This window comes from Falco naumanni, chromosome 8 (assembly GCF_017639655.2).
Source record: "Falco naumanni isolate bFalNau1 chromosome 8, bFalNau1.pat, whole genome shotgun sequence".
Lineage (NCBI taxonomy): Eukaryota > Metazoa > Chordata > Aves > Falconiformes > Falconidae > Falco > Falco naumanni.
In genome coordinates this window covers 1,256,461-1,279,162 of record NC_054061.1, presented here as the reverse complement: position 1 = coordinate 1,279,162, position 22,702 = coordinate 1,256,461, and the positions used below count along the sequence as shown (strand labels likewise).

Here is a 22,702-nt window from a genome sequence, read left to right as displayed (position 1 = left end):
GTTTCTTACACGCACGAGGATGAAGGATCGGCTGTCTGAGGAAAGTGCAGTAAGGAGCTGGCGCCGTAGCGGAGCAGTGCTGGGCTTTGCACGCTCCAGGAGAAGGTGTGATGGATGAGGGGATCAGGGAATTCCTGTCAGGCTGTCTGTCCTGCAAGTGTTCAGAGGTAGTCTTGGGTTTCTGAGGGCTTTCTTGATTTTACATACTTTTCTTCTTCTTTTGGCTAGCTGCAAATTCTCTTCTGAATTCTTCTAACAATTAATGAAATTGGTCTATTTTCTTCTTTCTTCTGCTCGGGGACCCCACTGCCTCTGTTACCTGGATACCTGGTCTGTGGGTCTGGGCTGACATGACATAGCTGCTGGAGCATCTTGCTTTTTGTAGGTAAATAGGAACCAGTCAGTACCACGGTCCTATTAAACCAGGGACTGTCTGAGCAAGGTTTATGCTGTAAGGTTTGAGCTACGGTTTGTTTTTACTGGGAGCTATGAAAACTGAAATGACTTTGGGCTGTCATTGAGCACTGATTAATGGCAGCACATGGTGGCAATGCAAAATGCATTGACCCCGCAGGAGGCTTGGGCGCACTGAGCGCTGAGGATGCATCACAGGCAGCGCGGCTGTGCCGAGGTCTGGTGGAGGCTGGGGGTGTGTGCCCACCTTCATGGCTTGTGCCCATCTTTTCTGCGTCCCTGCCCAAGGGGAGAGGTCCGCTGACACACCGGCCCTGCATCTGCTGGCGTGGGGTGTGACCCGGGTCACTGAGCCAGAGCAAGCAGAAAAGTGTGGTGCTTGATTTTATTGAATTTTGTCCCTTAGTCTGGGCTGGATCAGATCTCAACCAGCTCTAAATCTGGGGCCATTTGTGTTGGGTGCTCCTTGTTAGAGCTGCAGGACATCCGTGCATGCACAGATCCACACAGATGGGCAGGCGCACATGTGCGGATCCTGTCATTACAAGCTTGCATGCTGGCGCTACTTCTCTTTAATCTGGTTTCTTAGTAACCCACCTAAAGTGGAAATTTCACAACAAAACCAATGCGTTCAAAGGCAGGAGCTGATAAGAAGATTTCCCTTTTATTTTTGCCTTGATTCTGCATTTAAATTCAATGTTCCTCAGCTAAAATGAAAGAGTAAGCAACTCACAAGCAGATGGCAACAAAGCCACCACCCTAAACCATGAAGAAAAACCATCAAGGTGCGTTTTTGACCCACTGCCACATAGTTAGATGTTATTCCCTTGAAAGAGGCTAATTGACTTGACTGTTTAACCTAATAGCAGCTTAGGCTTCTCTACATCCACGCTGTTAATCTGAAGTCTTAGGCGACAGCATAATTGGAGAAGAAAACAAATAATCCAATTGATTAAAAACAAGAGCAGCCTAAGAGCAAGAGGCAAAAGCATTTGTAGCTTGGGGAAACAAGAGGCAGCCGTGTTCCCTGTACGGTTCTTGTCCATAGTGTCCCCATTGGCACGGGCACTGCCTCTCAAGGACAACTACCATGCTGGAGTCTCCCCATGGCTGGGGCAGCCGGCATCCCCGGTGGGGCCCTGGGAATGCTCCAGGGAGGTTCCAGCCTGAGGGTCTGGGGCCCTACAGCTTGGGGGGGATGTAGATGAATTATAGAGGGCTGTATGAAACTTTTATTTGTAAAAAGGTTGTGATGATTGTTAAAAACGTAAGGTATGAAATGTTAAGAAAAAGAAAAAAAGGGGGGGAATTGTAGAGGGATGAAGCTGGGTTAATTAACATTGATAATATACAGCTGTGGTTGGCTTCAGGGGCGGTGGGTTGGCTGATGTAGATAAGGTGCAGCTGTGGCTGGTTCTGTGAAGAGGTTGGGCAGGCAAGGAAGAGAGAGGAGGAAGAAGCAGAGAGAAGAGAGAGCATGTGCCCTGGATGAGGAGAGACTAGGAGAAGAGGGTCTGGCATGAAGAGTATGTTGGTATGAGATGGTAAAAGACCTTGTTGCAGCTTAGTAGTTTGGAGAGTGCTGTGACAGGGGGATAGGGTCAGGAGTCGCTGAGAGATGCTCATTTTCAGGAGAGATACAGGACTGTGGTGACAATTCCTGGTGCATGAGCAGGACCAGCCCCAGGGATGCCTGGTGCAGAGCAAGGGGCGAAGCTCAGCCCTATGTGGTTGAGCAGGGGCTGTCTGGACCCTCTGCCTGGCCCTGGGGCTTCCTGAGCCTTCCCCATCCTCCTCTCACTGGGAGTCAAATAGCCTGCGTCTTCTTCTGGGGACCTGAACGTGGGCACACACACAACTACGTGGCAAACGCCTTGCCTGCAGATGTGTCCATTTACAATCCTCCACTGCTTGAGCTGCCCTCAAACTTTTACCTTCTGCTTTTTGTGCTGGCTTTGTCATTTTTCAAGGGTAGTTGTCCTTGAGAGGAAAGGCATTGCAGGTTTGCTGTGCTTGGCATCGCTCTCTGTGTTGTCTAAACTTAAAAGCCATAAAATTCACACTGATGAAATTTCATGTGTGTAAGACTGGGAAGACCATGGAGAATGTTTCTGATAGAATGTCATGGCCATATTTTTCTCACACAAACTATTTGGGGGCAGGAATGAGGGGAACATTGCTGTTATACCCTTGACATTTTGTTCCCGTAAATTTGGGTCTCAGGAAAATGGGGCACTGCAACCTCTTCACCATAGCCTGTTGGCAGAAGTTATGTAGGATGGTGTGTGGATAGATCTCAACTAGACTCTGCTGTCAGCAGGATTATGATGGACTCCTTGGTCAGTTGTGGCAAGTTGGAGTAGAAGGGCTAAGAGAGATGAAGTGTGGGAAGTGCTTGGGATGAGCTGGTGGGGGCCAGGGCTGCAGGCACTGACACCTGCGGTTGGTTTGGGGGGTCCCTTGTGGTCTTTAATCCCAGGACATCCTCCCGCAGCAGTACGGGTGCATACTGCTACAGAGTGGAGTGGGTCACCGATATGCATGAACTCAGGATAATCTTGTGAGATGTACTGTTCAAATGCCATTTTTAGTTATCATGATTACTTTTTTTAGGTGATTAATCATGGTAGGACTGCATACAAGTTGGCACCCAGTTGTGCACATATATTGCCTGAAGAATGGGGTGTGCAGTGTTTAATGCCTCAATACTACACTGAACGTCCAGAGAATGTACTGATGGATCGGTGATGTTCATGCTAATGAATCAAGTACTCTCCATGCACAAATGTTTCTTCCTTTAAGTGTTCAGAAATCATTCAAAAACGTAACAAGAATGAAATCAGTTTTGTTTATTGAATCAGATTAGGGTAACTGGATTCCCATGTGGACGGGGGCAATTGGATTTAACGTTACTTTGCATATTGTTCCAGTCTCATCTTGGTGTTTGAGGAGATATTTTTAAAAGGATAATAAAATCTTAGTGATCAAATCGTCACATTTCAATGTAGGCTTCTATACTTAATGTCATACTGACCTCATTGCTTGTATTGTTACTATACATAGTCCAGCATAAGGCTTTGGGCCAGGCAGGTGTGTGTGAGCACATGCATGTGCTTATGGTCGTGTGTAACCCCTGCGTGAGACTGGGCTGCTGCTTGATGCATGGTTTGGTCGGGGCTATTAGATTTCCTTCCCTGAGGCATTTTATAATCTGTTTAACATAACACAGTCATTTGTCTTGTTTGCTGAATACTTAACAGATGGATTTGTGGTTTTTGTAATTATTACGTGAACGTTAATAAGACATGATATCTTTTATTAATTAACAGTTTTCCAGGTTTGTTTTTCTGAATGACATGAGGTAGATTGTATGTAAATGTTAGTGACATACAAATATTAGTTTTACAATGTTAGTGTTTTGAGAAGTTGTGCGTGCTTTTAAGGTTCCCCATGGTGTCTGTCTTTTTTTTTCTTTTTTTCCTTCCCCCCCCCCCCCCTCCCCTGAGCTATACTTCATAATTATTCTCTAGTAGCACAACTGGTTTTGTGTTTTGTTACAGGCTGGTCTCTCCATATTGTAAGGAAAGCATGGACCTGGCTGATGCCCTAAGCCACTCTCTGTGCTTATCCTGCTTATGTGGTATGAGTATGAAGACTCCGTACCACACAGGAGAGAAAACTCCCACCCTGGGGTGCAGACGTTTCTGGGAGCTGTTGCTGCACAGCGGCTGAAGAGGAGGATGGAAAAACAAGCTTGGTTGTCCTGGGAAGTAGCGAGAGGTTGGCAGTGCAGGGCAGGGCACCCCAAGGTCTGTCTGGTGCTGGCACTCCGAAAGCGGGAGAGTTATTTTTATTCTGTGAGGGAGCAGCCCCTTGTGTTGCCTGGCGGGTACCAGGGCCCTTGCTAGGGCTGGGGACCTGCGCCTGCCCCAGCGCTGCGCCTCCCCAAGCTGCCGCGTTGAGGGGAGGTCCCGTGGAGGAGGGGGCATAGCCCCAGGAGTGACTGGTCAAGTTTGGGTGCTGAATTTCAGGCGTTCCTAGGAGTGCGTGAAATGGGGATGATGTGGGAGGGAAGGGCTGTGCCGCCGGCAGCGCCTACCCGCAGGGCTGGAGCCACAGACGCTCCATTTGCTGCCATTTGCCGCTCCCTGTTTGTGGCTCGGAGTCATGGAGAGACACCATTACCGGCTGAATGTAGGACCACATGCACGTAAGAAATGTTAAACAGGAAAAGCGTTAACACCCCCGACCCTCCGTTAATGCTAAGATGCTTCGAACACGACCACAATTTAAGCTGAAAGATTCCCTTCTACAGGGCTTCATTTTATAGGATGGTGTAACACATGATATCATCATATAATGACAATATGCAAACGCGGACATGACATGAGCGCAGTGCAGCATCACCCCACCAGCATGCGGCCGGGGGGGTGCAGCCACCCGCCTGCCCACGCTTCCCCTCGGGGCTCGCCCCCCCTCTTCGCCCTTCAGCCCCTGTGGCAGCTCAGCCCTGCCTGGGGCCACGCAGTACCAAAGAGGCGGGTGAATCAGAGCGTGTGGTGATGGCTTCTTGTGATTTTTCCCATACCAGAACAGTTTCACACTTAAGATCTGTTCTGTGCTAACTGAAGCGTGCCTGGGGCTGGGCTGGTTTTCCAGTGCTTGGCCAAACATCAGGCTTTTACTGCGATACACTGCCAACAGACTGTGTCCTTCTGCCAGGGCAGCTAGGGACCAAGCATGGTTATCGGGGCAGCCCTTTGCCTGCGTTGGCTGTTGCTGCGTGAGGTATCACTAAAAATTCAAAACCCCTGTGAATATAGGGAACAGTCAGCAAGTAGATCACTACTTACAGGCTTCTCTCGGTTGTTCGTCTTTCCCTGTTGCAGCCAACAAGCATTTTATTTTGCCTTACCCATTTTCACATTATCTGCCAGCCTGGTTTTGAGACCCCATCCATCCTTCTGATGCTTGCGCAACTTCAGCTAATCCTGGTGCAGGTCAAGATTGCTGCTCTGCCAGACGTGCGGTTTCCTTTTCTTTGGGGAATTAATCCTGTCTGACTGATTAGCCTTTGTGCTTTCCATTTTACAAGGATGGCCAAGCTGCATCTGGGTGTTCTTCTCTCTTCTGCTGCTAGATGACATTTGAGGACAAGCAGAATGATTTTTACAGAGTAATAATCCCAGTGCCAAGTTAGCAGTGCTGTAAAACTTACTGTGCTTGTGTTACAAGCTGTGGGCAGCCCTAGTTTAACTTATAACGTGATTTCATTACTTTTTGATGTAGTCCATGTTCAAATTAAATGAAGACAGTGGAGTAATTGCAGTTTTGGATATATGATTCAAAATGACCTAGATGTGTTGGTGACTCATATCGGCATACATCCTTTCAAATAAAATCCACCTTTGGGGCCATAAAAAATTTTGCATATTAAATGCTAATTTAACAGCAATAAAGGCTAACCAGTCATTCTCAGAAATAGTATCTCATCCCAGGATATGTGGGGAAGCGTCTGAGTGCTGGGTAGAAATACATTATGTGACAAACTTTGCTTTTTTTCTGCACTCAAACTGATCCCAGTTTCTCTTTTTGTTTCTTCTTCTGATCATGCAGCTGATGGGTAAACAGTTTGCAGTCTGTTGGTTGGTTGATAGTTTTACAGGTTTGGTTTGGTTTTGTTTTTCATTATTACTGTATTGTGCGATTGCCATCTTTGCTCCACGGGACTGTTTTTTTGCCTTTGGCTTGGAGACTCAAAATTTTTAAGTAGGAGAGGGATGAATGAGAAGCAGTTTTTGGAAGCCAGCTCACACAGGCGTACCCGCCAGCGACAGCCTGTCCCTGAGATGATGGGAAGAGCCCAGCCTGTGTGCGTTAGTTTTGTGAACAGCAGGTGAAAAGGGGTGTGCACGGCTGAGGTGTGCAGCCAGATGAGGATAAGCAGATGACCTTCAGTATGATTTTACAGTATCAGTTCCACTCAAATGGATGTGCGAGTTGACATGTTCCCCTCCTATGCGGTGACCTAACCTCACAGAAATCATCTGGGGAGTTGTATCCCTGTATGAAATAGTGGAAGTAACATGGTGAGTTTCTGCACCAACTGAAAATAAATCAACAGGGAAATGGACAAAACAGAATATTGCCTTTATTTTTCCATTCTGTGCTCACTAGATGTAGTTAGCCTTAGACTTCCTATAATGGTTATCTCATGAACAACGTGCTAGTGTCATCCTGCATCTCCCCTATTCCTTGTGTCACATTTTGCTGCAGTAGGCTGTAAGCACTTTGGAGCAAGGGGCCAGTATTTATGTGTGACAGGGTGCCATGTCCAGGGGCTGTATGCTCTATATATAGTGCTCCGAGTCCCCAGGAGACCTCCTGCATCGGTGTCTTGCGGCGGTGGTGTCTCAGACCTGGGTACCTAACTGACTCCAGCCAGGTTTTGGCTTCCCGTTGTCACAGTGCAGTGGAGCTGGTTGCTCCGGTTAAAAACTAAACCAAAGGACCAAACAAAACCCCAACACCGACAGAAGGCGTCATTTGCAGCGCTGCTCAGAGCAGCTGTTTTTAAGCAAAAACTTACTCCCTAGCATAGACTGTGCTCCACTAGTTTAGATGCACTGATGCTGTAACATGTGGCCTTAATCTTCAGAAATGGCAAATCCTATTTGCTATGTAAGTATTTAAGCTAATTATATCTCTGATGTGAGGAACATGTGACTAGCAGTTCACTCTGTATCCTTTAAAGGACATTGACATCTTGGACCCTCATGAAATATTATGTGCCTCATTCCATTTTTGGGGTCTCATCTGTGTTCTGCTGTGCATTTAGCAATAATATAATTTAGTAATAATATAGAGAAAATGAGTATGTTATGGCTGGGTTGTCCGCAGGGTAAAGGAAGAAATAATGCATAACAAGTTTTTCCTGGAAGCGCCGTGTTTGCATTGCAGTTGCAGAGTTACGGTATCTGTTGCATTACAGGAGTGATTTGGTAAACAGATGTTTTGGCTTTAGAAATGCTGCATTTGAGATTAAACTCCTGTGCTGATGCCTTAAGAACAATGTTGTTTCTCAGGTGAGAATGCCGCATGAAGGTCTAAACAGGCTTTGCAGTAGTGGCAGAGGTGCCGGGGGACGAGAAGGCTGGTGTTGGTGGAGGGGTGAGGGGTCGGCAGCAGCAGCGGCAGTTGTGAGCCACCTGTGGCTGAGCCACTGAGCCCTCAGCGGGGATGCACCACTGGCGAAGGAGGCAAAAGCCCAGCCGGCTCTTTGCAAGGTATCGATGCGTCCCCTGAGGCTTCCTGGGAGTGGTGCGGGGCTTTGTGTGGTGCTGGGCCCGCAGCACCGAGGGCTGCCCCTCGCCTCGCTTTCCGGCTCTGTTTAGCACCGGGTTGAGGATCCTACAGTTAAAGTATGACCTCAGAGAGCAGGACGCCCGCTTCCCATGGACGTTGCCTGGCTTCAGGAGTGTTTCTGCAGGCTGTCACAGATGTGGGCAAGATCAGAGCCCTTACCTTGGTGCTGGTTTTGGGCAAGGTCGGGGAAGGTCTGTGTACAGGGAATGCGGTGGGTGCTGGTACCTTGAGAGGCTCTGGGTATAGAGCAGCATCCACCTGGACAAGCGATGGCCTGAGAAAGTCCCTTTCTCGGTGGTGGGTTCATCCCTGCCCTCCTGAAGCCCTGCTGGGGGAAGGACGTGCGTGAGCATGTGCTGCCCAGCAGCCGTGTTGCTGAGGCTGCTGGCTGTGTGCTGGGCTCGAGCAAGTCACTGCCTCCAAGGCACCCGTGGGTCCAGTGGGAGCCCCAGGAAGCCGCAGCACTGGCGGTGGGGTTGCTGCAGTGCTCGGCGGCATCACCCCGCTCTTGGGAGAACGGCAGGGTGGCAAACTGCAGAAAAATGAGTCAACTCGTTGAGGAATAGCCAGGAGATAATTCAGGTCTGCTGCTTAAGAGACATAGAAATAAGACACCTCTCTTTCTAATTTCAATGTAGTCCATTGTTATTTCTCCCTGATTTGTCATGTCACCTTTGCAATCCATAAGTATTTCCTTATATATATAAAGTTTTTATATAGATAAAAGTACCAGTAAACAGTGTACCCAAAGTACATGGTAGGATAATACAAAGGAAATATCAAAAAACATGGCTGAGGAAAGTTATTTCCTACCTGAGAGAGATCCATACACACATCTCTCTGTCTCATGCAGTCTGAGCTTGCAGGAAGAGTTCCTACTGATTATTAGCCCTGATAATTGCAATGGTCATCAGTCATCACTGCTCTCAGGAGAGCAGAGAACAAATTGTGCAACCCTGGTCATTTAGCACAAGAATGTTCCTTCTTCCAAATGGTTCTGCTGTGACCAAAGATGCCAAGGTCTGATGGTTGCACTCGATGATGTGGAAGTGCCCGGCCCTGCCAGCACACGGGGAGCTCCGTGCTGGCACAGCTCTTCCATACCGCACATGCAGGCTGTGCACAGTCACACACAGACACCCTGACACTGCCTGAGCAAAATCCATCTGGTGTTGCACTGAAAAAACAGGTCCCACTAGCTCAGTTGTGGCTCTTGCGGCTTGTGTGAAGGGAGAGCAAAGGTTTGGCTCAGGAGAAAACAAGTGACAACTGCTGGCAATGGGTGCTGGTGGGGGGGGGTGCTTAAAGAAAGGGCAAAAGCAGCAGATAGGCAAAGGGAGGCTCTTTTCAGACCCTGACATAAAATGCTTAGTAGGAAAAGAGTAAAAATGAGGTAAGGCCTGCTAAAATGCCGCAGAAGTCAGTCAGACTAGTTGAAGATAGGTGAGAAAGCACTTGGAGAGCAGCTGTTCCCTGAGCCAGGCTGGGTGTGTGGCAGCGCTCGTTACTGGTGTGTTGTTAATCATGTACAGCTTGTACCAGTAACAGTAACAGTGCATAGCAGGGCTGAAGGCCAAGTAGATCAATTTATCATATGACCTTTGGGAGACAGAAGTCTTTGCCTGCTTTGCATCCGATGAACTGGTTCTTCACTTTTCTGCCCCGAGGTCCTGACCCTTGTTCTCCGGCACTGGTGAAGGAGACGGCTGCAGCTTGCCCTCTGTGTGTGACCTGACTGCTCAATTTTCTTGATCTTGATTTAATTCAGTAATTTATTGGTCTTCCTGAAGTCATGCTAATTAAAGTTTTTGTTATGGGGACTTCATCCCAGATATGGGTGACGGCTTCCCCGACTTTCTTATGTGACTTATAGTTGAAAATGTGAGAAACAAACTGACTTAGTGTAGTGAAATCACATCAATTTTTGGTGTGCTACAGGAGAAGCAGAGGGGCACAGTTCCAAGGCACGAGCTGGGGGACGTACAGGGGGCTCAGTGTGTCTGTTAATGTGTGGTGAGACTCACGGACATTCTCCAGTGATGGTGCAACAGCTGAGCTCTCCGTCTGTGGGTGAAGAGGATGGTCCGGCATGTTCTCTGGGAGGATGCTCATTCAGAGCACGTTCACCTGCACTGCATGTCCCTTGATGACTGCATGGGAATGGTCTTTGCTGGTCATGGCGAGCTGGTGCCCCTCCTGAGCCTTCCCCAGGCTCCCTGGGCTGTAAACAAGCAGCACTGCCCTCTCTGTGTGCTCAGCTATATGGTGCGGATAATATTTATCCACTTGCTGTGAAGCAATTGAGTGTCCGTTGTCCTCTGGGAAGATGTCCCTGACCTGGTGCCCATGTCTCTGGCTGTGGAGCGAACCACTGGTGGGCAGGACTGGGTGCTGCTTTGAGGCAGCTTTGGGAGTGTTGGGCAGCGTGGGTCCCGGCATGGCAGGGACAAGCAGGGGTCTCTGAGGTATGCTTGGGAGCGGGGTCAGAGGCACTAAGTGAGTGACGAAGCCCCCAAAGGCTGCTGAAGGAGGCTGTTTCTCCAGACTCCATGCAGGGAGCTTGAACTGGTGTAATCACCCAGTTACTGTTGGCAGTGCATTTCCAGAGAAAGGCTGTAATTCCTGATTCACTTATCTTTTCCCACTGGTGCCTGAGACAAGGACTTTCCCTGCCAGGTTCTGTTCCCCTTGCATGGCTGGAAACAGCGTGTTTTCATGCAGGGGGCACATGCTGCCTGAGCCCTGCAGCTGGGCGAGTGCAGGGACTGAGGGCTCAGTGATGCCTGTGGGTTCGGGGCTGTGCCTGAAGGCAGAACCACATGCAACCACTTCTTCCCAGCACACTGCCAGGCAATGAATGCTGCCAGTCCTGCACTGAACACCCCAGGCAGTCCCACGTTTGCATCTCTGGCGGGAAGCCTGGCTTGTGGCTCAGCTCTGGCATAGAGGTGGGAGCCACCAGCACCCAGACCTCTGGTTTCAGCAGGAGCTGGACACCTGAGTGTCTGCTGTGGTTGCTTAGAGGTGCTGCTCCCTGCAGCAGTGGCCAGGGCTTCCCACCAGATGTGGCCAACCCAGGGACATCTTGGCTGTGGCACTGGATGTGTTCAGCGCTGGGGATGATGAGGAGCTCTGGGTTCCTGTAATGTGGCTCTTTCAGCACCTGCAGCACAGGGGTCTCTGCCCTGGGGCAGGCCCTTTCCCTCTGGGCTCCCCCCTTAAGTATCAGCCAGCCAGCCACCAACCTGATGGGCTGACACCAATTACATGTGGGATAATAGGAGCGTAATTACCCCATTTTTGCTGCTTAATTAGCTTCCCAGATTTGAAGTGCTGTGTCTACTGGAATCTGCAAGCCAAAGGACTTGGAGCATGTTTGTAAATGTATGGGGAACTGGACATGATAAGAGTAATTGTGCAAGAGCTTTAAGTGCTCTCCCTCTAGGAATAGTAATTTTATGACATGACCTTCACTGAGATCAAAAATTAGGTGCTGACTGAGGTGCCAGCCACAGAATGGTGTCACACTCATACTGGTTTCCTGTCCCGCACAGAGATGGGCTTTTGGTTAAGGCGTGCTCTCATACACTGAAGTTACGGAAACCTGGTTAGTGCAGATAGTGGTAGCCACCGATTGCCTCCTGTCCTTAGTTCGGTAAGTCTACAAGCATTCCTTGGGAGAAAACTTCTTTCCCACACAAGAAAACAGCAATGTGGAGTAAGCTGTGTTTTCAGAGTGACAGTGGCCTTTCCAAAGCCAACAAGGTCTAAGGGATTGCTTCACTTTACAAAGTAATGATTGGCACAACAGCTATAAGGAATTCTAATCAATTTACATAGGCATTAAAGTGCACTGTTGAGAAAGATGGTATTTTTCTTTCAAACACATGCAATTAAATATTTCTCCCCATTGCAATCTCCTCTAGGCATAGTTAGTGCCTCCCCCCAGCACCCTGCTCCCACCATGTGCCGGGTTCCTTGGGGGAGCATCTGCAGCACTGCGAAGTCCGTTCCTATAAAACACAGATCATGGCATGCAGAGAAGCTGCTCAGTGACTCAAGTCTCCGAAGAGGCATCTTCCTCCACGTGGCAGCAGCAGTTGAAGATGCTGTAGTGTGGGAACCATTCTGCTCCCAGGGAACGGTTCCCCATCCTGCCCTGGAACAGGATGATGTTCCACCGGTATGAAGGGGCAGTACGGGGCTAGCAGCGTGTGCCCGTGGCCTTGGGTTATTGGTTAATCAATAGAAATTATTCTTAGAAGTTTAAAAGAAATGTTGTTATCTAACAATGTTTGCCATCCCTGGGGGTATTTAAAAGATGTGTAGATGTGGTGCTTAGGGACATGGTTTAGTGGTGGGCTTGGCAGTGCTGCATTAATGGTTGGGCTTGGTGATCTTAAAGCCCTTTTCCAACCTAAACGATTCTATGATTCTGTATTTAACAGCTAAAAAAATGAAGCTAGTGTTCTAACCCAGACCAGTAAATAGGAAAACATATTTAATGCTCAGGGACATGAAGGTAAAATAAACGAGGTGAAGGAAGTTTTGTGCTGAGCATAAAATCGGAGGTTTGATTCAATTATTCTTAACACACTGCTTAGGTCCCACAGAAACCTGTGCACAGGGGCTCTTAAACCTATTCTAATTGAAGCAAAAATCAGCAGAGTGGAAAGTGTCCTGGCTCTTCAAGAGATGTCAAAAGTATATAACATGGTAGACACCTGGGGGTTTGGAAAACAGTGACAGCTACAAGCTGACCTTTGGCGAATTTAATCTGCAAATGGATTCCTGCTTAGGACAGCTAATGCTTTTAGTTACTGTAAAGGCTTGTTCCTGGATTTTAAAAAGCTGAGAATAAATGGATTTCATGATGCAGCTCCTATGCACATTGCATAACAAACAGGTGGCTTGTGGATGTATTTAAATGATACGGTGTATTGAAAAACTCTGCAGGACTTATGAATACATAATTATAATTCATGCACAATGAGAATAATAATTTTTCTGGTTAATAAAGGCAAAAGGACTTGGCACCCGTTAAAATGGAAATACACTGAAGATGGAGCCTGCTGAAAAGAAAGGGAAGGCGGCTGCTGATTTGTCTTTATGTTTCTTAAATAATATTCACAAGCATTGCAGAGGCTTGTTACTCAGCCGGGCATTGCCTTTTTGGCTGAGGTTTGCCGTCTGAGATCTGAAGGCAGGATGCAATACGGTAACGTTTGCTTATTACAACTCTGTCTTTATTTTACTTTTCTGGAGTTGGGATCGTTCAAGATAGATTGCTCCCGTGCCTTACGTGACGTATGCAAGTGCACACCTGCAGGCAAACGCACATTGTAGACAGAAGCAATCTCATTCCTGGGTGTAGTGTTTTGGGTTGGTTTTAACCTTTTTCCTTTCTTCTTATTTCTCCCTTTCCCTGCGTGAGGTCTGCACCCTTCCCTTCCCTTTGGTGTCAGGAGGCTACAAGCATGGAGGTGTCGGTTGGCTTGTCCACAGCCAGCAGCAGTTCTGAGTCTTGCTGTGCCATGTTCGGGTCCGCTCCCCTGCACTGTAGTGTCTACAAGGAGCTACCGGCAATGCAAATGTTTTTAAAGCATAACGTTACTGTGGTGACTCTGGCCTGCAAGAGAGCTTTGGTAACTGCATCTTTGTGCTTTGCCGTGAAGCCGTGGCCAGCTCCTGTGCCTTGCTACAGTGGGTAAATTCAAACTAACTTGTGGATCTTGCACACTGCAACTGAGAGCAGTGTCAGCCACAAATACAGTGTGTTTGCTTAACTCAGGCATGTGGCTGGTGATTATTGCAAGGAACTCACATTCCAGAATAATTCAGTGAGGGCTTTGGGAATGGAGACTTCAGGCTCATGCCTGTCTGATGAATGCTTCTGGCTTGTCACATCAGTAATCCCTGTATTAATGAGTGGCCTGTGATGTGATGTTGCTGACTGACAAATCCTTGAAGTTATATATGCATATGAGTAAGTGCCAGAGTTCTCCAAGGTACACTTCAACAATGCCTTATATCAACCTCCATGCGACAGCATGTCAGAAAGTGTCCTGGGGAGGCAGGCAGCGGAGAGCCTGGGGATCCACCTTTCTCACAAGGTCACGACATGGGCCAGAAGGAGCCTTCCCTCTCATCTGAGGGGATCCATATGCTCCTCCAAAAGGCATGCAGCAGTGCAGTGGTGGCGCGGAGTGCCCAATCCACAAGATGTGCATAGCGGATGGACTGGAGTCCTTGAGCCTTCTTGCTCAGAGATGCTATCTACCATATGTCCCCTGACAAAAGCTGCTCCCAAGGAGGCAGTGCGATCTCAGCAGAACAATAATGTAGGCTGTAAAATCTTGCACCTTCTCAATGAGATACTAATTATGATACTACAGTTTGGAGGGGAAATTGAGCTGCAGTGCACCACTGTATTTGCAATGTTACCCAGCATCTTTGTCTGTTCCCTCTGCATTCCTTATTTTCCCTCCGCTCCCAGTAACAATAATGCTCCTCACTGATGTGCCGCTGGGCTATCAAGAACGCTCCTGTGCCGTGGCAGAGCTGTGCTGTGGAGTCGGAGGAACCTGCCCCCCACGAATTTCTTCTCTGTGTCTGCCAGTGGCTCAGTTAGTGCAGAGGCGTATTTCTTCCTGACCTGTATCAAGACAGAAAACGCTCACAGGGAGCAATTGTTGCCGGCAGCGTGTGCCAGGTGACATGTCCAGAATCCAGCCAGCCCTTTCAGAGGTGTGCTCTCAGGAGCGCTCCCTTCTCCCGCAGCCCCTGTGCTCGTGGCTCTTCCCCCGCTGCCACCGACCCCCGCACCTGCACTGACCTTCACAGCCACAAACGACCGAGCATCCCTGCCCCCTCCCGTAGCCGGGGCGGGTCGAGCCGAGCCTGGGCAAGGCACCCGTGGGCACCCGCCTCCTTACCACCGCTGGCACGGCTGCCCCCACGGCACCCCTGTCCCGGGAACCCCGGCATCTACCTGCTGTAGGTCCTTCTCTGCCAAAAAAGGGCCTCGTGTTGGACCCTGGCTGTGTTGTTTGGGGCGGGCAAGTCAGGGAGCAGCACTCCTTCGGGAAGGAGCGTCCCCCGGATAAGAGCATCCCGGGGCATGGGCAGCGCCGCGCTCCGCCCTCCCGGGACGCGCCGTGCCCGACAGGACGGGCGCCGCGCCGCGCCGTGCCGAGCCTCGCCTCGCCGGTCAGTGCTGTGCCGTGGCGTGCCGAGCCGAGTCCAGCCCAGCCGTGCCGTGCCGTGCCGTATGGGAGGAGCCAGCGGGCTCCGCCGCCCCTGCGCCCCCCCCCCCTCCACCGCCGCCGCATTTCGCGGCCGGCCGCCGCGGAGCAGGGCGCGGGGGGGATGATGGATCCGCGGCTGCGGCTGCTGAAGCCCCGCGCCCGCCAGCCCGCCGTCAATGGAGGAGGACGTTGAGACCCGCAAGATCAGCAGCAGTTTCCTGCGAGACCACAGCTATGCCACTGAAGGTGAGCGCGTCCCGCGGGCGGGGGCGGCCCCTGCCCGCCTGCAGCAGGTGGGGCCACCCCGCGGCCCCCGGCCGCCGCCCCCGCCGCTCCCCGCCACCTCCGGGGCCGCCGCTGGAGCCAGGGGCCGGGGCACCGCGCCGGGCCGTGCCGGGCAGCCCCGCGGCGGCGGGTACCAGCGGCGGTGCCGGCGGGTCCGTGCGGGCTGCGCCGTGCGGCTCACCGGCCCCGGTGACTCAGCAGCGCCGGACCCGCCGGGCTCCCCCCGCCTTCCCGCCGGGCTGCGCTCCCCCGAGCCGGGCTCGCGGGGCTCCGAGCCCCCGCACGCCGGAGCCAGCCGGGATGGACCCCCGGTGCGCTGCAGGGGCCGCGGCCGCTGCCGAGCCGGGGTATCGGGAACCGCCCCGGAGCCCCGCGCCTCTCCCTGGGCAACCGAGCGGGTCGGGGCCGAGCCCCGCCTTCCCCGCCCGGGCAGCGCCCGCGCCTTCGCCCCGGCGCGGGGCTGCTCCCACGCCTGGGGCGGCCGGCGGGAGCGGGGGGGGCCCGGGCCCCTCCGCCAGCCCCTTCCCCGCCGGAGCGGAGCCCCCCGGGCAGGGCTGAGCGCTGCCGGGGGCTGTCAGGCTCACGGAGCCGGAGGGATGCGGGCGGCCGGGGTTTCAAAATACGCTTCACGGGGTTATGACTGCGTTAGCGGGTTCCGCAGGCAGCCTGTCACCGGAGCTGGGTTCGTCAGGTTAGGAGACACGGCGGATGCTAGTGCAATTCTTGTTACAGAAATTAAATAGTTGTCTCGGGGCTATTTTCCTACAAGCCTCTGCAGGAAGGAATACGTATTCTGACTTGCGTGTTGCAGAGGCGAAGAGATGCCAAAACTGTTAGACACGGATAATGTCATCGCCGCGGCCGAGCGTATGGGTGGCTCTGAGCGCGGCTTCCCATAGCGCCGGGAGCGGAGGGGCCAGGGGGCCGGGCCCGGCCCGGCTGGGGCGATGCGCCGCGGCCCGCACATTGCGCCGCCGCCGGGAGACGGGAGGCGGCCCCCGCCGGGGGGGCGAGGGAGGGACCGGGCCAGAGCTGCGGCTCCGCTGCTACCCTTCCCCACAGCCGGGGAGCGTTGGCTTCACACCGGCTCCCTCACGGCATCTTCTGCTCCCTCGCTTTGGGAGGGAAATGTAGCTGCTGTAAAGCAAAACCAACCCCCCCCGCCATCCCCATCCCTCCCAGCAGCACTGACCCCTCACGTGAAACTTCAAAAACCAGACCTCACACTGGAACGGGCTTATTAATAGCTTAATTAGGAGCTGAAGAGGCTTTCCTCTACTGTTCTATTCTCCTAAGGCTCTAGAGGAAGCCGACATAGGACCAGCCTTTGGGAATTTTATGACCACAGCACATGGCTAAGGGAGGGTTCATCTAGCGGGAAAATCTTTGGCTTAATACAGTAATGGAAAGCTTTGGGTACCTTGGCGAGCCACAGAAAATGATCATACGCAATTTCACGCACCTTGTGTGGAGCTGAACCGAAGTGCCTGGGCGCTGGCAGCCTGCAGAGCAGGGGAGGGGATGCTCGGGGCAGCCCGTGCCCTGCACTCCCTTCGGGGTGCCCTGTGCTGTGGGCTGGGTGGCAGGTGGCTACACCGAGGCCATGCTGGCCTCCCCACAGCCCGTTTGCTGCACAGCGGTGGAGGGACATGCCTGCTGGGGGAGGGATGGAGCGAGCCGGTGCTTCCAGGAAGGTGGTGTGGCCAGGATGGGGCTAAGCTCCCGCACTTCCCAGCCATCCAGCTCACATCACCTTGTGCTGTGGTCTGGGGAAGGGTGAATTTGCCGTTGCTGTGTTATAAAAGGCAGCTGGAGCAGCCAGCAAATCAAAAATGGGACTGCAGCTGCCCTGTTGTGACCTGCTGAGAACTGTTTTCCTGCTCAGGAAGGATGGAGGGCTGGGGTGAGCCTGCAGTGATTTCATCCCATGACACTGGGAGGTCTGGGGATTTTCCAACCCAAGGTCTTAGTGATAAAATCCAGCCTGTCTAGTAATCCATGGTGAATTTCCCCAAGTTGTATGCTGGTGTTTTCAGGAGAGCCTTGTGCATCATACTGGGGAACTATAGCAAACCTCTCCATAGGAATGAAATAGCCAGGAGTGTGTGTGCAGCAGGTTCATGGAGCTGGGGTGGTCCTGGAGGAGGTCCCTGATGGTGCTTAATGGCTGCGCATCAGCTGGGAGTTTCTCTGCACCTCGTGCTGTTTAGGAATTCTGATTCCTCGTGTGGTTGTTCTGCTAGAAGAGGGCTGAATGCGCTTCAAAACGGTAGATCATGCTAGTGTGGAAAAAAAATCAAGGAAGGTAATTCAGTTTCAATTTTTCAACATGTGAAAGCAGCATATGCCTAAAATGATGTGGCTAGTAACCTGTCTTCTGTTTAAAAAACCCACAAACCTTCCAAATTGTGTTCAGAAGGTGAAGGCTTGCTTTGGAAACGAAGGTGTCTCTGGTGTGTCAACTGAGGGAACAAACCAGGTTATGTAATTCGGTTTAGTGAAGTGTTGTTGTCACTTTAATAGGTCTGGTATTTTTATGCAAATGTAGGGTGAGGATGGTATTTCAAAAGCACACACTTGAATGCCTTGTTCTTGTGTGGTGCTCAGAAGTACTGCTAATGAAGGAAACGCAGCCATTGTGCTAATTCCACTTTAGTTGCCAAGGAATATTAAGTTGCTGAGATGCAGTGCACATCCCCGGAGCTGATGTGGCAGGGTTCGCCCCAGCACGGTGCGCTGGTGCCAGGGTGATGCCAGCCAGGTTGTTTGCCGACCCAGACCTCGCAATACTGCCCTGGAATGGCAGGTCTCGCATGAAAAATGTTCAGAAAATATGCTTGGTTTGTTCTGCTGCATAAATCAGTCTTCATTCACAATTCTGCTGAGCGCCCAGCCAAAAGTAGGACAAATTGAGACTATTTGAATACAAACAAACCGTTTGAGTATCTTCCACTTTTAGACAGGCTTGCTAAAGATGTTGAAGGGCCCCCCTCCCCCCAAAGCTGGCCCATTTCCAGTAGCTTGACCCAAAATGCCCATCCCCTGAAGTCTTCAAGCTGTGTGTCACCTTTTTTGTGTAGCATTGCTGTCCGCCTGGCAAGTTGCTGAGTCCTCTTGCTGGCTTACAGTTGGAGGAGGAATGGCATGAACGCCCCTTTCAGCGTCCCCTGCCCTGATGAGGGCAACAGTCACAGCCAAGCCCGTGTGCTCAGCCGGTTTGGGTGGGACAGGAGCAGTGGCCACCATGCTCAGCCCAGCGGGACAACACCTAACCAACGAGGGTGTTCATGTCCGTAGACACCCTGTTGCAGGCCAGGGTCTTCGATGGAGGAGGGGTGCTGAGCGCCGTGTCAGCCTGGGGGAGGTGGGTCTCTCTGGGAACAGGGGGTGTGAGAGCAGGGCTGGCCTGCGGCCATGGCCAGCCTGGCACTGCCCCTGCGCCACACACGAGTGCAGCTGGGAGTGCAGCCCCTGTGTATGTCTCCCCTCGGGTGCCTGGGTCAGGGGGCTTCTCCTCTCCAGCTCTGTTCCGGCCCTCTCCTGATGCTGCAGGATGTCCTGGGCTCTGGTGTGGAGGGTTTGGACCTGCCATAGACATGGCTGGGTGACCCTTTGGCATGGAAACGTGTCCCTTCCCGCTGGTTCGGTACAGCAGGCATGGAAATCTTACGGGGTGTGATGGATGCCCTGTGCCCCAGGTGTCATCGGACTGCTCCGGGAGGGTTCTCTCCCACCCCTGCCCCGTGGCAAGCACCGGGAAGAGTCTCTGGGTGGAGTGTGTGAGGTTTCAGGGTGTGCATTCGGGGGGTACATGTGCAAATGCCCCCAGGCCCAGTGATGGCTGTAGGTGATGTGGGTGCTCCCCTGGGACCTGCAGTTCCCAGCAGCACACCTGGAGGAGGAGCGGTGGCCTCACCTGGGGCTGCCTGGGGAGGTGGCCCATGGCCAGGTGGTTGTGCTGTTGGAGGAGGACCCTTGGTAGGACCCTTATCCCGCAGCCATGGTGTGAGCCTCCTGTGGAGCCAGCCGTGTCCTGGGGCCATCCCGGCCCCCTGCAGAGGGACATCCCTGTCTCCCAATGGCTCTGCCAAGGCAACGTCTGCCTGGCAGGCGTGGGGCATAGCAGACTGGGGCTGCACGAACCTGAGGACTCGCCAAGCCCCAGAGCAGGAAGGCCATGGCACCCTGTGGCCACTCAGCTGTACCCCACACCCCTTTTCCTGGGCACTGGTTGATGCCCCGGTGAGTTTTTGATCTCCTTGAGGAGTGTTTCCCAAACTGAATAATTTCGCTGTTGAGAAATCTGTCCTTAAGCCTTCATTTCCTTTTCCTAGATTAATCTTGTTACTTCCAGCTGTAACCCACTTACCTCTCTCAGTCGTTCCCATACTTCCTTTATCCCTGCCTTGCTGCTGTGCCACGGGAAGGAGCCCGATGCCGGTCCCCCTCCACCGCCCTGACACCAAGAATGTGGCCTCGTGAGTGTGCCCACCGGCACCTCAGCAGGGCCTTTGGGTACCCCAGAGCTGTGGGATGCGTAAGCAGTCTCCATGTCCAGCAGAGGACAAGTTCAGGCTCTTCTGTTCTGTTTTGGGGAGAGAGAAGCAATCTGTGCAATTAAAACCTTACCCTGGGTAGCTGGGTGCACACCTGTTCCCCAGGGGCCTTCCCATCCTTCTCTCCCTCTGCTTGTCTGGGCTGAAGAGCACCACAGCCCTTCTGTCACCGAAACTGGGAATAACCCCAGCGCAGTGTGGAGAATCAGGCACTCCTTTATTGCAGTGCTGGATGCACGGGGGATTGTTGCACCTGATGTGTATATAAATATTGCACTGCAATAAAGGAGTGCCTGCTTCTCCACGCTATGCTGCTGTTAAGGAGTTTTCTTATTCCCGATTTTGGTGACACTTCCAGGCTTTCTGCAGGGAGCACATTCCTGACTTGTCCTTATGCAGGCAGAGTTTCAGAAAAAGCCAGGGGCTGCACCTAACCTACAGCCTTGGTTGTGCAGTACTGGGTCCCTAAAAGCTTTTTCATTTTCTGGGTCAGTTTGCTAAGAGCTCTCTGTGGCAGCTACAGTGACTTTTTTTTTTTTTTTTTTTTTTTTAAATCTATGTGTAGTCCCCAGAAAAGCACAAAGTGAGGTGTTTTCTCCCAGTGCTGGGTTCAGGGTGAGAGCTCTTGTGTATTTTGTTGTTGTGAATGCTGTGAGTTGCTGTTTGGGGATCATCTGGATTGGGATTTAATTAATCCGGGAACTTCCTTGAAGTTATTGTTTCATCACTTAAGTACTTTGATTACAAAACACAGTCCCATCCTTTACACTTTTTATTTATATAGATGTACTATGTTTAGAGATCCCTTCCTCTCCCTGAGCCTGAGCTCCAGCCGGGTCGGAAGGACGCACAGACATGCCTGCTGTCTAATCCGGAGATCACTGGGAGGAGAGCAGTGTAACCCAGCTGTTCGTAGTGCACTGCGTAAAAGCCGACTTGGGGTTACTTAAATCCACCAATTAATGAGAGAATAGATGTGCCTGGGGACTCTGTAATCTAGGGATTACTGAGAGGACCGGGAACAGGTAATGATGCGACTCTGACCCCCTGCAGATGGGCCGTGAGAGTGAGTCAGTGATGATGGCATCCGCGGGGTTGCACCTGTCTGCAGGGGATGGGGCTCAGCATCTCCCCCTCCCCATCTCTGTCAAGGACCGTTTCGGGAGCTGTTCCCTCTCTGATGCTGGGGAAAGCCAGGTTGCTCCCAGCAGGCATCAACAGCAATGTGGGGTGGTCTGTGCTTAAAGCCCAGCGTTGCCCACGTCCCTGTTGCTGTAGGGGTCTGTCTGCTCTGGGGACCAGCTGCATCAGGTCAAAACCCAGCCACCAGTCCTTCCCTCAAGCCTGCAGCCCTGGGGCACACGGTGGGCGCTCGCATGGTGAGTCTCTGCGTGCCAGCAGAGGACAGCCCCATCCTCAGGTTTCCAAGTGGGACTGTGGGACTCAGTGAAGTGGTGGTGGAGGCCCCAGGGGTAACACAACAGGGTTCCCCATGACCATTCTGCCCCGTCCCCTCTGTGCCTACCTCACTTTTGTGCCTGCCCTTGGCCTTGCTTGCTCCTCAGCCAGCTCCTGCAGTGATGTCCAGTCTTTGTAGACCACTGTGTCTCATCAGGGGCTCATTGGGCGGTTGGAGTGATCTCTCTGGGTCAGAGCAACCTTGCTGCACTTGTGCTGCAGCCACGAGGAAGCTGGCAGGTGATGCAAAGCGGTTTGTGCTGTCCTGCAGCCATTGGCATGTGCGTGGGGCTGCGTGTTGTGGCAGGGCTCTGCCTTGGGCCACGTGGGCAGAGGCGCAGGGAGCTCTGGCAGGGAAACTGCTGAAGGTCTGGGGGAGCAGCAGTTCTGTGAAGGGGAGCACACTCGGGAAACTCCCAGGGGTTAGTTGACCCTTGTGATCTTCCAGCATCTGCAAGAGGAGCCTGGACAAGGTCATGAAAGATGTCAAGGTTTACTAAAGGCAAGAGGGACCGCTTCTGCCTCAGGAGACCCCCGAGCTGGGCGTTGTTAGAGGGTGGGAGAATTTAAGTGCAAACACGTTAGTGGTTGCCCTGCTTGTGTGCATCTCCTGTTTGCTGGAGATGGGATACTGGGCTGAATGTGTTCTGGGTTTGACCCAGTATAGCCTTGCTCCTGGGCAGGGTTCTTGTGGTGGGTCACTTGTGTGAACAAGACTCTGCAGGGCTCTGCTAGACCCCTAACAACTCCTCCCCGAAGTGCTGGCAAGATCCTGTGCCTGGGAAGTCAGTAAGCAGCAGAGCTTAATGGTAAACGCCATGGCAGACCAGGTCATCATCAGCTGCCCTAAACTCTGGGAGTCAGGGCAGAGGCACAGCCCTGCCAGCGGGCTCGGTGGTGGTCAGCTGTGGGAATAAAGGTTGTGGAAGAGATCCTTTGAGAATGTAAGTCCCAGCTGCTGGGGTTGCTGGAAGTGCCACTGGTGTGGGCTGGGGACTCCGGTAACCGCTGTGTGAGGTGTGCTGGCTCGCGCAGAGGTGAGGCCCGCAGAGCCACGCACACACAGCAGAGCCGAGGTGTGTTGATGTGGCAGGATGCTGATCAAGCAGGTTAAAAATAGCAGCTGCTTCCTCCCCACTCCTCCCGATCTCAGCTGTGCGGCTGCAACCGGGAGCTGGAATCGCTTATGCCGATGTGCTGAGCAGGCACAAAGCCCCAGTTGCAGTCGGGGCCAGCACGGAGCTCGGGTACCGCAGGGTGCACGCCAGGCAGTGCCATGCAGGCGCCTGCCACCACGGGGCTGGAGTGGGCATCTGGGGTGCCCAGCGATAGTGCTGCATGGCAGGTCTGTCTGCAGCTGGTGGGTAAACACCAAAA

The 22,702-nt window shown here is 52.3% G+C and overlaps 1 protein-coding gene across 4 annotated transcripts in view; it reads left to right on the top strand.

The window, feature by feature from the left end:
- Positions 1-22,702, top strand: part of PPP2R2B (protein phosphatase 2 regulatory subunit Bbeta) — a 104,606-nt gene that overhangs the window by 21,738 nt on the left and 60,166 nt on the right. The window contains exon 1 of one of the 4 annotated variants that reach the window (XM_040604565.1): positions 15,090-15,272. The exons of the other annotated variants lie outside the window; for them this stretch is intronic. Coding sequence (XP_040460499.1) covers positions 15,203-15,272 — 70 coding nt within the window. The 5' untranslated portion in view covers positions 15,090-15,202. Of the gene's footprint in view, positions 1-15,089; positions 15,273-22,702 lie in introns of those variants that run through there. 4 annotated transcript variants of the gene reach the window in all.